The sequence below is a fragment of the Heloderma suspectum genome, chromosome 3, assembly GCF_057233095.1.
Source record: "Heloderma suspectum isolate Gila_16-S chromosome 3, 16-S_ref, whole genome shotgun sequence".
NCBI classification, from domain to species: domain Eukaryota; kingdom Metazoa; phylum Chordata; class Lepidosauria; order Squamata; family Helodermatidae; genus Heloderma; species Heloderma suspectum.
In genome coordinates, this window is record NC_139460.1 from 62,604,141 (window position 1) to 62,617,368 (window position 13,228).

A 13,228-nucleotide genomic window follows, 5' to 3' on the forward strand; every position below is an offset into this window, starting at 1 on the left:
TGCTTCTGCCACAATTTCTAAACTTGTCTTTGTCTTACAGTGACATTAGAAGAATTGGTGTTGTACTTATTGGACACCAGAGACGAATAGTGAGCAGTTTACAGACTTTGCGATTACATATGATGCACATACAAGAGAAAGGATTTCATGTATGAAAGTTCTAGAAGCGACTGTGTTTTGTGCCTCAGCATTTCTAAAATGGAAGATTCTCTCATTCTTTCTTTCTGGTCTTTCCAGCTTCAAGAACTGCGACTTCCTATTCATACTATAAACACATAATGTTTATGTTAATACTTCCAACTTGGAATTTTTGATCACACTGCATAGTTCCTTCCTCTATTAACTGCCAATAACATCCTGGCCCACTGCAAGACTGTTGCTACACAATGGTGAATAGCTCAGCATGGATGTATAACTTTGTATTACAGTAAAAATATCTGGAAAACTTTCATGGACTTCTTTGAAAGTTAAAGCCTTCACGGCTAGGAGTGGCTACCTTCTTGATGTATTAGAGTTTGATGGTAGATTACAAAAAAAAAAAAGTAATTGACATTTATTTTCATGTTTTGTGACCATTTAGCTTCCAGTATAAAATGTGCAATCAAGAAAAAGAATTTGACATATTTATTTTATTGTTAACTAAATCCCAGATGTATGGGCCGTATTGTTACGTTTCCTTTGTAATGGTTGAATTGCTGGAATGCTTGTATGGAAGTTGTAAGACTTCTTGGCCAAAGTGAGCAATGACAACTTATAGTGAATACTTGTGTGTGTGGATAGGTGGAAGTGGATGACTGGGAAAGATGATAAGTTATCACATTTTTGTGATGCCAAATGTTTTTGTTTGGCGATCAGGTTTCTCTACCGTATAAAGTTTCGAGTAACTTGAACAATTCATTTAATTACTGGCTAGTTTAACTGTTACTAATTTTTTAATCTTCTTTGTATTCCTCAGAACTATCCCCGGAAATATTGTTTTAAGCAACATACAATGCACGATAATTGTCCGCTGTTCTGCACAATGCAGTTACGCAGACTTTATAATTATTCATTTATACTTATACTGGAAAACCATAAGCATTTGCTATGTGTGCATAAGGACAGTCTTCTTTAACTATAGCAGTTTTATTGTGGCGTACTTATCTTCTGTGGGCCAGCCAATTTGTTTTATTTGGGAAAAAATTAAAAAGGCATTTTCCAAATATAATTTCATGGAAAATGTCGGTTTTACTACAATATTTTTCTGTCCTGAGGATATTTTCAGTTTTCCCTGCTTTGTCAAGATTTCTAATCAGTACAAGTAGAAGAGCAATCTGGTGACTGTATTACTTTCAAGTAGGATCATGTTATTATTCATTAATAGCCAATGGCCACAAATTAATCAGTACAACTTGGAAAAATGTGACCCAAGCTAGTGAGAGACAAAATAACAGGGCCAAAAAATGTTGTTCATTTGAGAAGTAAACCAGGTTGATATACAGAAATTGGCAAAATTGATCAGATGATGCTCCTTAACAGCCATCTTAACTGATACATAGATAAGTTAGTCTTTCCAGTTATAACCTTTAATAGCCATATAATATACCTGAAAGAAAATGCTCTACAAAACCGTTGGGCTACATTATCCAAACTCTGCATGGGATATATGATGTTGTGTACCAGAAATGAGCACACCTGCATGCTCTGAAAGCCATGCACAATTACACATATGTCACTTGTAGAGACAGCACAATGCATTTATACAGTTATGTGAAGCAACACTACACTTGAGCATTTCTGATTTACACTTAAATAATAGATACGGCAGCACCTAAGCAAGGGAGATTTAGGATGTATCAACCATGCAAGAGTTTCACAATTGCCACTTACAGTTTAAACTGTAAACTTTAATAGAAAAGGGTAACTTCTGTGTGTGTTTGTGTGTCACACAGACACACAGGAAGATGATCCCAGAAGGCTGGTCCTTTTGCCGAGTAAACAGTTCTACTTGGCTTTCCATGCAATTGCTATTTTTTGTTTGTATAACTGAATTTCAGTGTAACTTGGCTGTAAATCAGACTCCTTTTTTTCTTTAACTCCTTAAGCTCTTTTAGGGGGAAAAACAGGTTTTCTAAAGATATGAAATGGAATCGATGAGAATGTTTTTTACTCCCCATGCATTGAATAGATGCTAATATTTTGAGTATCCTTTTGAAAGTTTGACATTCAATCCAACAGATTTAAGCTAACTTCATGCATGCAAGCACTCCCATGCAGTGTGTCAGGTCTTGTTTGTGGGACTGGAAGAAATCTTATTTGCTTCATGTATTTTAAAATTATTTATGAAACATTTTCATTTTAATATTTGCGGGGTGCTCTTTATCTGTTATGGGAAAGCAGCCATACAAATCGTAAATTTTTTAAAGTTCAGCCTCATGTATACAAGAACTATTTCCTTTTCTGTTTGGCTTTTCTACTTGCCTGCCATCATTTGCCCATCCTTATGCCAGTCTAACAGGTTTGCCAAAAATCTTTTAAAGCTCTGTTGAAAATTGGGACTGCGGATTAGTTCAAACAGACAAGAAGCCATGTGCTGGCCACTTTTAAAGTCAACTATGGAGAGGTGTTTCTTTGACATGTGCTACTAGTGTGCAGCTGCTCACCACACAGATCCACCATGACACAACAACGCTTTTTAAGGTTTGTAATTGTGTGGTGACCTTCCACGGAGGAAGCAGCTGTACATGAGTTACTGGCTAGGTGGAGCAGTCTCCACATGGCTGGTTTTAAAATGGCCATCAAGTGGCTATTTAAGGAAATCTCTTTTTAGATCCTTCTTTAAAAAGTAGATACCTGTAAACATGATGCTCTTAAAATAGGACTTTTTTGCAATGGAAGTCTTGGATATATCTGAAATGGCACCCCTACCAAATACATAGCCATTTCTGTATTTAGCTGGTCGTGCTTGGCATTTAAAGGGAACTTGTACAGATGTGCCACGCAACAACAGCCTCCCCTTTTCCCCTGCACATCAGAAGTAGCACCACCTGAATGCAGACATGGCTGTATATTTAGCTGGGTAGCACATCTTTGGCAACATCTGAAACTGCTGGGCAGAATGTCCTTACTTTCAAGTAAATGTGTTTTAAGACTGAGGTGCATATATATTAATAAGGGACTAGAAACTCATTATTTATCAAATGGCTATCTGCAAATCACTCAGCTTTTATTAAAACTGTATGGACAAGCCCTTCCTTAAATGTACACATCTGTACCTTTCCATTCATATGGCTGAAAAGATGCATGTTGTGTATTCATCAATCCAGTTACAGTATATGAATAATTTATTACCGGATTTATCACTCTATGAAAATATATATTTTCAATAGAAAATGATAGGAAAAAAATCACAGTATAAACATTTATTAAATATATTTTTATAATAATAAGCATCTGAGGAAAGGATTGAATACTTTTAGTAACTTACCTTGGTTAAAAATCTTCTCCTGAATTTTGTTGCTGTCTATGAATGGATTTGTTTTTCCCCTTTGTTTTACATTTCTTAATAATCTTAAAATATGATTCCCAGGTTTTAGAAGCTGCATTTTGGGCGGGTGTTCTGTATATTTGTTTTGTGATGAAAAGACCATTCTATAACTACAAAGTATAAATGCAAATTATGTGCACATTTCCACAAAATTATATATGTGGATCTTAAACATTGTAAAACTGTCTCCCCCTTCCACGCAAACAGGTTCACTGTTTATTCAGCTATAAACTAAGATTTTCCACTTATTTAGTATTAAATAGATATACCAGTGTTTCCTGGAATATATAGATCCAAAAGATTAGTCAATAACTCTTGTTAAAAATACATGGAAAATGGGAATATGACAGATATTTTTAAAAATTGGAATAAATTGTGAGAATAGAACATTGTATTTAATTCCTCATGATGGGCTGGAGCATGATGACTTAAAGTCATGATGCATCAGCCACTAAGCCAGATTCCTTGCCCTAATCAAATCCCTGTGTGTATTCTAATGTGTTCATGGAGCTCCTGCAGGAGCAGGTTTCTATATTACAATCATTTCAATTTATTTTTTGTACACAGAGCCTCCACCCTTGTTGAAGGGAACGGAGAGAATCGTTAGTGGGAGCTGAAGCTAGATGTCTACACCAGTAAGAAATCATTGGGTTAGGGAGACTGCACAAAGGACAAAGTATAAAGCATAGAAATTATTGTATGCTTTATTCTCCTTTAACTGGGAAATGCATAGTTTGTTGTTGTTCAGTCGTTCAGTCGTGTCCGACTCTTCGTGACCCCATGGACCATAGCACGCCAGGCCTTCCTGTCCTGCGCTCTCTCCCGGAGCGTGCTCAAGTTCATGCATAGTTACTCCTGATTTAAAACCCTTTAGTACTATTCTGTGTGTGGGGGGGGGGACTTAATCTGAAGCAAAAATTATCCTTAAAGTCCTTTTTAAACCAACAACCATGGTGTAACATTTTCTCCACTCTCTCTTAGAAGGTTACCAAAATATTTGAAAATATGGGACAAGATCCTTCTCAGTGTGGAGTCACAATAGGGCTTAACAGAGTTCTGGTGCATCCCCACCAAACACACATACAGACAGTATGACAGATACATATACATCTGCAATTTTCTATCCAGTCTTCCCTCTCCACATGATCAAACTTGGGTAACTTCATTTAGCGAGGCTGGCAGCTAATGGGATTAAGAGAGGCATGCAGTTCATTTCCTTTTCTTGACTGCCCTGGTGTACTGTCTACATGCATGCACCCTGGTAGCAGGAGGACATTGGGTCCCTCTAGAGCCCTATCCTTTCATGCATGGTTACTGCACCTACACTGGGAAGGACTGTGTCCATACTTTCCATAGTGGTTGAATATAAAGGCCACAGTTAACGTGTCCTTCAGCCCATTGATTTCACTGGTCTTAAACAGGCTTAAATTTGTTTTAGGAGAGGGATTATTGTTCAGTTGTAAACTTCGTGCATTGCATGGAGATGGTCCCAGCTTCAGTCCCTGGAATCTCCAGTAAAAAGGATCAGCAGATCAGGTGAACAGCTCTGCCTGAGACCCTGGAGAGCCACTGCCAATCAGAATAAACAGTACTGGGGCATAAAGGCCCATTATGGAGAAAGTCAACAGGGAGACATTTTTCTTACTCTCTCATAATACTAGAACCTGGGGTCATCCCATGAAGCTGAGCAGTGGGAGATTCAGGAAAGATAAAAGAAAGTACTTCTTAACAGAGTACTTCCTTTTATCAGTCCTGAATTCTATAAACTGTGGAATTCGCTATCACAAGTTGTAGTGATGGCCACCAACTTAGGGCTGGCTTTAAAAGAGGATCAGACAAATGCATTGAGGATAATGTTATCAATAGCTACTAATCACGATGGCTGTATATTATCTCCAGTGTCAGTATGCCTCTGTATGTCTGTTGCTGGGAAACACAAGTGGGAGGGTGTGACTGCACTTGAGTCTTCTTTGTGGGCATCCTACAGGCATCGGGTTGGCCACTGTGGGAACAGAACGCTGGACTAGATGGACCTTTGGTTTGATTCAGCATGGCTCTTCTTATGTTTAGTACAAATAGTATACAAACTGGTATAAGGCAGCTTCCTAAAGATTGTGGCTCTTCCAAGCAGCGGCAATATGGAGATGTGAACATTTTTTCTTTTGTGACCGAAGTTCTTCCCAGTTCTACCATTTATAGTCCCATCTGGGGTCACATGCCATGTTACGTTTAGCATAAGTACTGAAAGTCATGCCTCATATCCAGTTGCAATAGAAGATGTGTAGAGCACGTATAAGAAGAGCTAGACCCCCACCTCCATAGATACATATACACCATGTAGTCTTTAAAAGTTTCCCGCTGCTATAAAAATGATAAAGTGCTCTCTATTTTGTACACAGGTATATAAATCAAGTTTAGCTGTGGTAACTTAAGTATTGGTTGCATTTTGCTGAAACTCCGCATCTGATTTCTGCAAAGTGTTGTAGAATTGGCAAGCTCTGACTCCCACAAGAGAATTGCACAGCCACCCCACCCCACAAGGAGAAACTCAGTCAAGGTGAATGCAGGCTTCTCTTTTATCATAATGGGGCTGTGTTTTGCTCTGATACCCAGATATATTCTCTCTTCCACCTTCCATTGCACCCTTTTATGCACATGGAATCAGATCAAAATGGATGATTAAAATGTGAAAACCTTGCTGGATCAGGGTGAATGGATTTAGGAGCACGTTCCTACATTGGGTAATTCAAACAATTCTTAAATAGGTGGTTCATGTCTTTAAGGCAGCAATGGGCAATGTCAAAGCATCCAGGAGCCAATTTCCATCCATTGGGGACACACATGCACTCCTGCTGCCGAAATCGCCACTGCTGCACTGGTGAATTGCCACCAGATTTCAGTGGTGCAGTCGCAAAAAGCAACATTTCTGCTTTAAAGCAGAGTGCTCAGTGAATGTGCACCTTGCTTTAAAGGCAAATTGCCATTATAATAAAGCAGATACACACTGCGTGCCTCGTTTCAAAGGGAAAATGTATTTTTTGCTGCCGAAATTTGGCAGCACAGCTGCATGGGGGGGGTGTTGGGGACCACAAAACAGGCCATGGGAGCCACATGCAGCCCATGGGCCACATGTTGCCCACCCCTGGTTTAAGGCAATGATCCGAAATGCTTATTCCACAGCAGCTCTGGAAAATTCCTATGTCTCAATAAAACTTCAGGCTAACTCACATGTGTATCTTCAGGATCACTTATTATTTTGATTAACATTAACAATCTGCCTTGTTATCTTAAAATGCAACCTCAAGATTGTTTTTTTAAAGAAAAAAAGGGAACAAACCTCATGTACTGACCGGCCACCCAATATTGGCTCTCCTCCTTTTTTTCAGTTGCTGAATCATACTAACTACATTAAAAGAACCTTAAAACTGGATACCTTCCACTATAATTTCATTTTGAGCAATATGTGCAAGTGCTACTGAGCTGTTATTGAATCTTGAATAGGTGAGACCCACATGAGAAAGTATCTAAAGAGCAAAACAGGCAATAAGAGCAGCAAAATATAGCAGTTTATTTTATAGTATTCTTAGATGCTGAAAAAGCACAGATCCTTTTTGTTTTGAAACAGACATAGAACAAGATGCATAACTGATATTTCGATGTAACATAATACCCAAATAAAAACCAAAAGCTGATCCCAGTTGAATGTGCAACTCTAATAAATACTGGTGTCAGAAGCAAACACAACACCTCTCAGGATCATTCCTATAAGCCACACAATATTCCAATAAAATAATAAACTCTTATAGATTTGACTCTATAGTGACTAAATTGTAATGACTTTTAGTTTAAAAAACACAAAAACTATTATTAGTCCGATGCTTTGCCTGATTCTCTCTCTCTGACCTGGTTTGACTATCAAATTAAGCTACCATGGCTTACTTAAATCACAGCACGTGGGTAATTGGGGGGATGTTCCCTCCTCCTGTCACTCAGGTTCATCTTATATCAGCGGTCCCCAACCTTTTTTGCACCAGGGACCGGTCTCGTGGAAGACAATTTTTCCATGGACCGGGGGGGGGGGGGGGTCGAAAAAGATTTACGTAGCCTATTACTTGAAGAACAGGGACGCAAATGGCGTCCGCTATGTGGTCGCCATTTGCGTCCCAGTGGCCGGAAGTCCACCAGCAGCCAGAGCCAGACGGCAGCTCCACGGACTCGTCACAGAGCAGAGCTGGCTGGGGCCGGCGAGGATTCCGGGGGGGAGGGAGGGATTGCCTCCCCCCCGCCCCACGGACCCAAGGTAAGGGGGTTTCGCACACCCCTTCGCGGCCCGGTTTCTAACAGGCCACGGACCGGTACCGGTCCGCAGACTGGATGTTGGGGTCCCCTGTCTTATATTACAAGTTGTGCCCAGGTGATTATGGAAATCGCATCCAGCACACACTGTGATTTAAATAGGCCACTTTGGCTTATTTTGATCATATGAACCAGCCTTCTCTCTCTTCCTCACACAAAAAGAAAACAACAACTTTGGGTAGTGCCCATTTTGTTAGTCCTGCATAGAGTAGGCCCATTGAAATGAGTGGGACTAACTGTAGTCACATTCATTTCAATCTGTCTACTCTAGGTAGGGCCAACATTGGATACTACCCTTTCTATTTAGGAAATGCGATTGTCGTTCTCAAAAAAATGATTCCAGTGTTAACACTGCTATAGCTCTCTTTCTAGTTGTATTGGTTTGCTTTCTTGGTTGAGCCTCTGTCAGTAATTGAAACTTTAAAAGCACTGTATGATTTTTGTCTTTACTATGATTACTATGCTAGAACAGTCTGCTTTATGGCACAGCCACAGAATGTGTTGAATAATCTATTTGACTGACACTTTAAACAATAATTAAAACAGCCATGTCCAAACACAAGGCACGTGTCTGTTAAACTGCAGAGCAATCTTGTGGAGGGGGAGGGAGAATCCATGGCACACAATCCACGGCTTCTCTGCCTGCTTGCACCAGCCAGGGCAGAAGGTGGAGGCCCCTGGATTTTCCCGTGTCTTCCCCCACCCCCCATTCTGCCTTTTTAAAATATTCCCTCCCATTGATACTAATGGGAGGGGAAATAAGAATGTCAGCTCCAGGCCTGGCATCCGTTTTTACTCTTGTTAGGTGTGTGACCTGTGGATCCAAGGACTCCCTCTATCAACCCCAACACACCCCTTTCCCACCACCACCACAGCACCAACAGCAGAGAAAAAAATCACAAGCCCCATGGAGGTTTCTGGAGCTGCCTCTGATAGGGTCTGCAATATCCTAAGGGCTCTGGGGCACCCTCCTAGTGTCCAGAGGATTGCAGCTTAAACCTAAAATACAAACTATGTAAGCCATCAGTGGCCTCAGCACATACCTATCCTTCCATATCTAAATCATTTTGAAAACAACCTTTCTTAGCCCCTTTAGCCAACAGCAACTGCTGTTGCTTCCTTTACCTTAAAGGCAGGATATAAATATAAGATACAAATTAATATCTGCATCAATTCACAGTGGCAAAAAAGGAACAGCTTCACCCTGATCTAGCAATTTGCTCTGGGTTGAAGAGCTCTAAGCTCCTCATTTGGAAGAGCTTTACACACATTACAAAAGAGGAAGCCAACCCATGCAGAGCTTCCCAGGACTAATACCTGCTGAATGGAATGTGGATATCTCCCACACGCACACACATCCATCCATGACATGTCCATATGGATCTCTAAACCTAAAGCTATGCCCATCCCTGTTTATGAATATTTATGAATATTTATACATTTGTGTCTTACTACCAACTACAAATTAGAGCTACCATGTTTGAAGAGGCAGGCTTGTTGTCCATTTTTGTATCTTAAGATATTTCTCTAGGGGCTGCCCCATTGATTACAGTTATCTTCTTCTAAGATATATTTTCCATTTACATTTCGTTTGCATTTCCCTTTTTTTATTACATTGTAATAAGGCAGAAATAACTTCTCAAAAGATAGCCTAACTTATTGATCTGCAATCCCAAGGGGAAATACAGTCATTTTCCAACCTTAAATTAGAAATGAAGTAATCCACATTTGAGAGGTGTTATTATTTTCCTCATTTGAAATCTTCTACTATGATAATATGATGCTCCATGTAAATTTTCATGTGCTGGCATGCCTATAAGTTAGTAGTGTAATAAAATGCTCAGCTCTCATAACTAGGGCATTTTAAGGTGAAATGCATTCATATGCCATCTATTTGCAGAAAGAATATGGGGTTTGGCAAAGCTACATGCTGAGCAACATAATAAGATATTTGTACAAAGTACAAGTTACTGATGATTATTGTATTTTATTTTTCTATGATTTCCTAAGAGGCATTATCAGGTCTTACAGATGGAGTAAGCCTGTTTACTAAGATATTTATTAGCAAATAAAAGTACAGTACTGGTGGTTATGTCTGAGTTGACTTTTTTTTTTTTTTTACTGTGTCACCTAAATCTTGCAAAGGATGATATGCATATGGTAAGAAAAGTTTGCATGGGCCATGAAGAAACTAGTTATTTTTATTAAATCACACTTACATTAAGGCCAATAGGAACCAAAATAACCCCAAGCTGCAACTTTTTAGGACCAGATGCCAAAGCAAGTTTTCAGTAACAGTACATGTATCTTTTTTTTCTCTTTAAAACCGGTCATGCTGGATAAAAGGAGAGCCATAGGCCCTCCTCCCCTATGATCCCCTTCTGTCTCACACCACAACAGGTGAGAGAATGTGAACAGTAAGGTCAGTAGTGCTAGCTGCCTGTTGCCCTTGTAGGGCTGGTTTAAAGGAGAATAAGCAGTGTTTCAACTTTTATCTTGTAAAATACAGGCGAGAACCTCCATTTTTCTCTAACTCCTTTTAAGAAAATGGAAGAAAAGTTGTAAATGTAGCAGAGACTAAGGCTGCAATCCTAACCATTCTCATTAGGAAATATGTTACAGTGAAGCTTTGTGAGGCTTCCTTCCAACTAAATCTGTTCCAAATGTAACTTTAAAATTCACATACCGGCTAATTATAATCTTGCTGGATTGACAGAACAGCTGCCATAAGCAAGTTAAAGAGCAACTGTTTTCTGAGCCAGAACCTTAACAGAATCTTAACAGTCTGCTTTAGCATCTTGGGTCCAGGAGTTATTATGAGATTGCACCTGTTTGCTAGTAGCGTTAATTCTGTGCTTCTACTGCCTCTAGAAAAACGGAACTCCAGGTACCATTCAATGTTAGTCCTATGCAGAGCAGACCCATTGAAATGGATGGGACTTAAGTTAGTCAAGACTTACTTGTCCCATTCATTTCAATAGGTCTATTCTACATAGGACTAACACTGGATACTACCCACCCTCCCCATTTCCAAGCCTGAAGATCATTCAAACATGTACTAGAAGACAACATTTCATAGTCTGTCTGGCATTCCCTAATATATTTACATTCCAATATATTTACATTCCAATATATTTACAGTCCTCTATAGATTTAATGTGAGCTCCCTAGAATCAGAGCAGACAGTTCACATTCGTTTTAGTGGAAATACAAAGATGACCACATGGTGGCGTGCTTCCGATCATAGTTGTTTTAAAAACTGCCTATATACAAATGCACACACACGCGCGCACACACACACGCCTTCTGTTGAGACTCCCCCGAGATTTCCTTACAGAGAGCAAGGTCCCCTGGATTCTTGTACAGATAGGCAGCACTAAGAACAGTGTAAAATTAATAAGAAATGTCAAGGGGAACTGTGGAAACAAAAAGAGAACAGGGAAGAAGCCAGGCACTGTTGGACTGGGTGGAGTTTCTATGAATTGTTGAAAAAATATTGAGAGAAATTATATTACAGCAGTACATTACAAAATTGCAAATACACTAGTATTGCAGAGGAGCAGATAGAAAAAGGGATGCAAAATCATACATAAATTCATACACAGGTGTACACATCACTCGTATTTCCTCTGAAGAGTGACTCTTTGATGTTTGTGCTACAACACAATAACGTAGCTGCCCCTCTGGAAACTGGGCTAACGGTGAATGCCATTTTTTGTCTCCCCAGGGCTGAAGTGAGAGCTACTCCATAGAAATCAATTGTGAAATAAATCACTTTAGCATAGGTGTGACAAGGCAGTGTTTCCCCCCACCAAGAAGGTAGCAGCAAAGACAAGAGTACCTGCTCTTTTTTAATATTTTAAATAAGGTCTCATTTAGTGTCGATTTTAAAGAAACATTTTTAAAATGGTCATACCAATGCCAATACAGTCCATTACTCCAATATTGCATGCTGTGGGGTGGGGTGGAGAGAAGGCTGTGACTCGGGGAGTGACTTATGGCAGCCCTGCAACGTTTTTGTTGTTGCTGTTCAGTCGTTCAGTCGTGTCCGACTCTTCGTGACCCCATGGACCATAGCATGCCAGGCCTTCCTGTCCTGCGCTCTCTCCCGGAGCGTGCTCAAGTTCATATTCATTGCATCGGTGATGCTATCTAGCCATCTCATCCTCTGTCGTCCCCTTCTCCTTTTGCCTTCAGTCTTTCCCAGCATCAGGGTCTTTTCCAGAGAGTTTTCTCTTCGCATTAGGTGGCCAAAATATTTGAGCTTCAGCTTCAGCATCTGTCCTTCCAATGAGCACTCAGGGTTGATTTCCTTTAGGATGGACTGATCTGACCTCCTTGCAGTCCAGGGGACTCGTAAGAGTCTTCTCCAGCACCACAGTTCAAAAGCATCAATTCTTCAGCGCTCAGCCTTCCTTATAGTCCAGCTCTCACAGCCATACATTACTACTGGGAAAACCATAGCTTTGATTAGACGGACCTTTGTCGGCAAGGTGATGTCTCTGCTTCTTACTATGCTATCTAGGTTGGCCATAGCTTTCCTCCCAAGGAGCAAGCGTCTTTTAATTTCATGGCTACAGTCACCGTCTGCAGTGATCTTGGAGCCCAAGAAAGTAAAATCTGTCACTGCTTCCATTTCTTCCCTTCTATATGCCAGGAAGTGATGGGGCCAGATGACATGATCTTAGTTTTTTTAATGTTGAGTTTCAAACCAGCTTTTGCACTCTCCACTTTCACCCTGCAACGTAGCCCATTGTTAATGCTGGTGGTTAGTGGTACTGCTGCAACTGATTTGGATTTTCAAGCCAACCCCGTCCCCTTACAAATCACCCCTCAGGTTGCAGCAAAGGCTAGGGCGCAATCCTATGCCGGTTCAGACGGAAAATAGTCCTACAACTCCTAGCATTCCCCGGCCAGCATATCTGAGTTGTAGTTTTTTCTGTCTAAACCTGCATAGGATTGCGCCCTTCCTCTGCTTATATTTTCCCCTCCAGCCCAAGCCTCGTTCTCCCTTGACTTGCATGCAGGGGTGTTTTAAAAAACGCGTTTAAAAAAAAAAAAAATTCACATGAACTAAGCCTCAAGTCAGAAAAAGCTACGTATCTTTGCTGCTGCCTTTCGCCGACAAAGCAAAGGACACGATTCATTCCACCCCTTCACCGCTACACTGAAATCCTGGATTTCTCCATTGTTCAGCGTTGGCAGCTCCCACTTCCACATTGGTGGAAGGAAAAAAAAAAAGTTTTCTTCTGGTCTGAGGGAACTGAGAGCTGCTCAGAATTTGCGAGTCCGCCTACGGTCGCTGTCCCACGCTATGCTCTCAGCAACCGCGATCCCTTCCGGTGC

At 40.4% G+C, this 13,228-nt stretch overlaps 1 protein-coding gene across 1 annotated transcript in view; it reads left to right on the top strand.

Moving 5' to 3' along the window:
• EPHA6 (EPH receptor A6) overlaps nucleotides 1–603 on the top strand; it is a 710,763-nt gene extending 710,160 nt beyond the window's left edge. The window contains exon 18 of the mRNA XM_084843399.1: nucleotides 41–603. Within this exon, the coding sequence (XP_084699525.1) occupies nucleotides 41–155 (115 nt within the window). The 3' untranslated portion in view covers nucleotides 156–603. The remainder of the gene's footprint in view (nucleotides 1–40) is intronic.
• The last annotated feature ends 12,625 nt before the right edge of the window (nucleotides 604–13,228 follow it).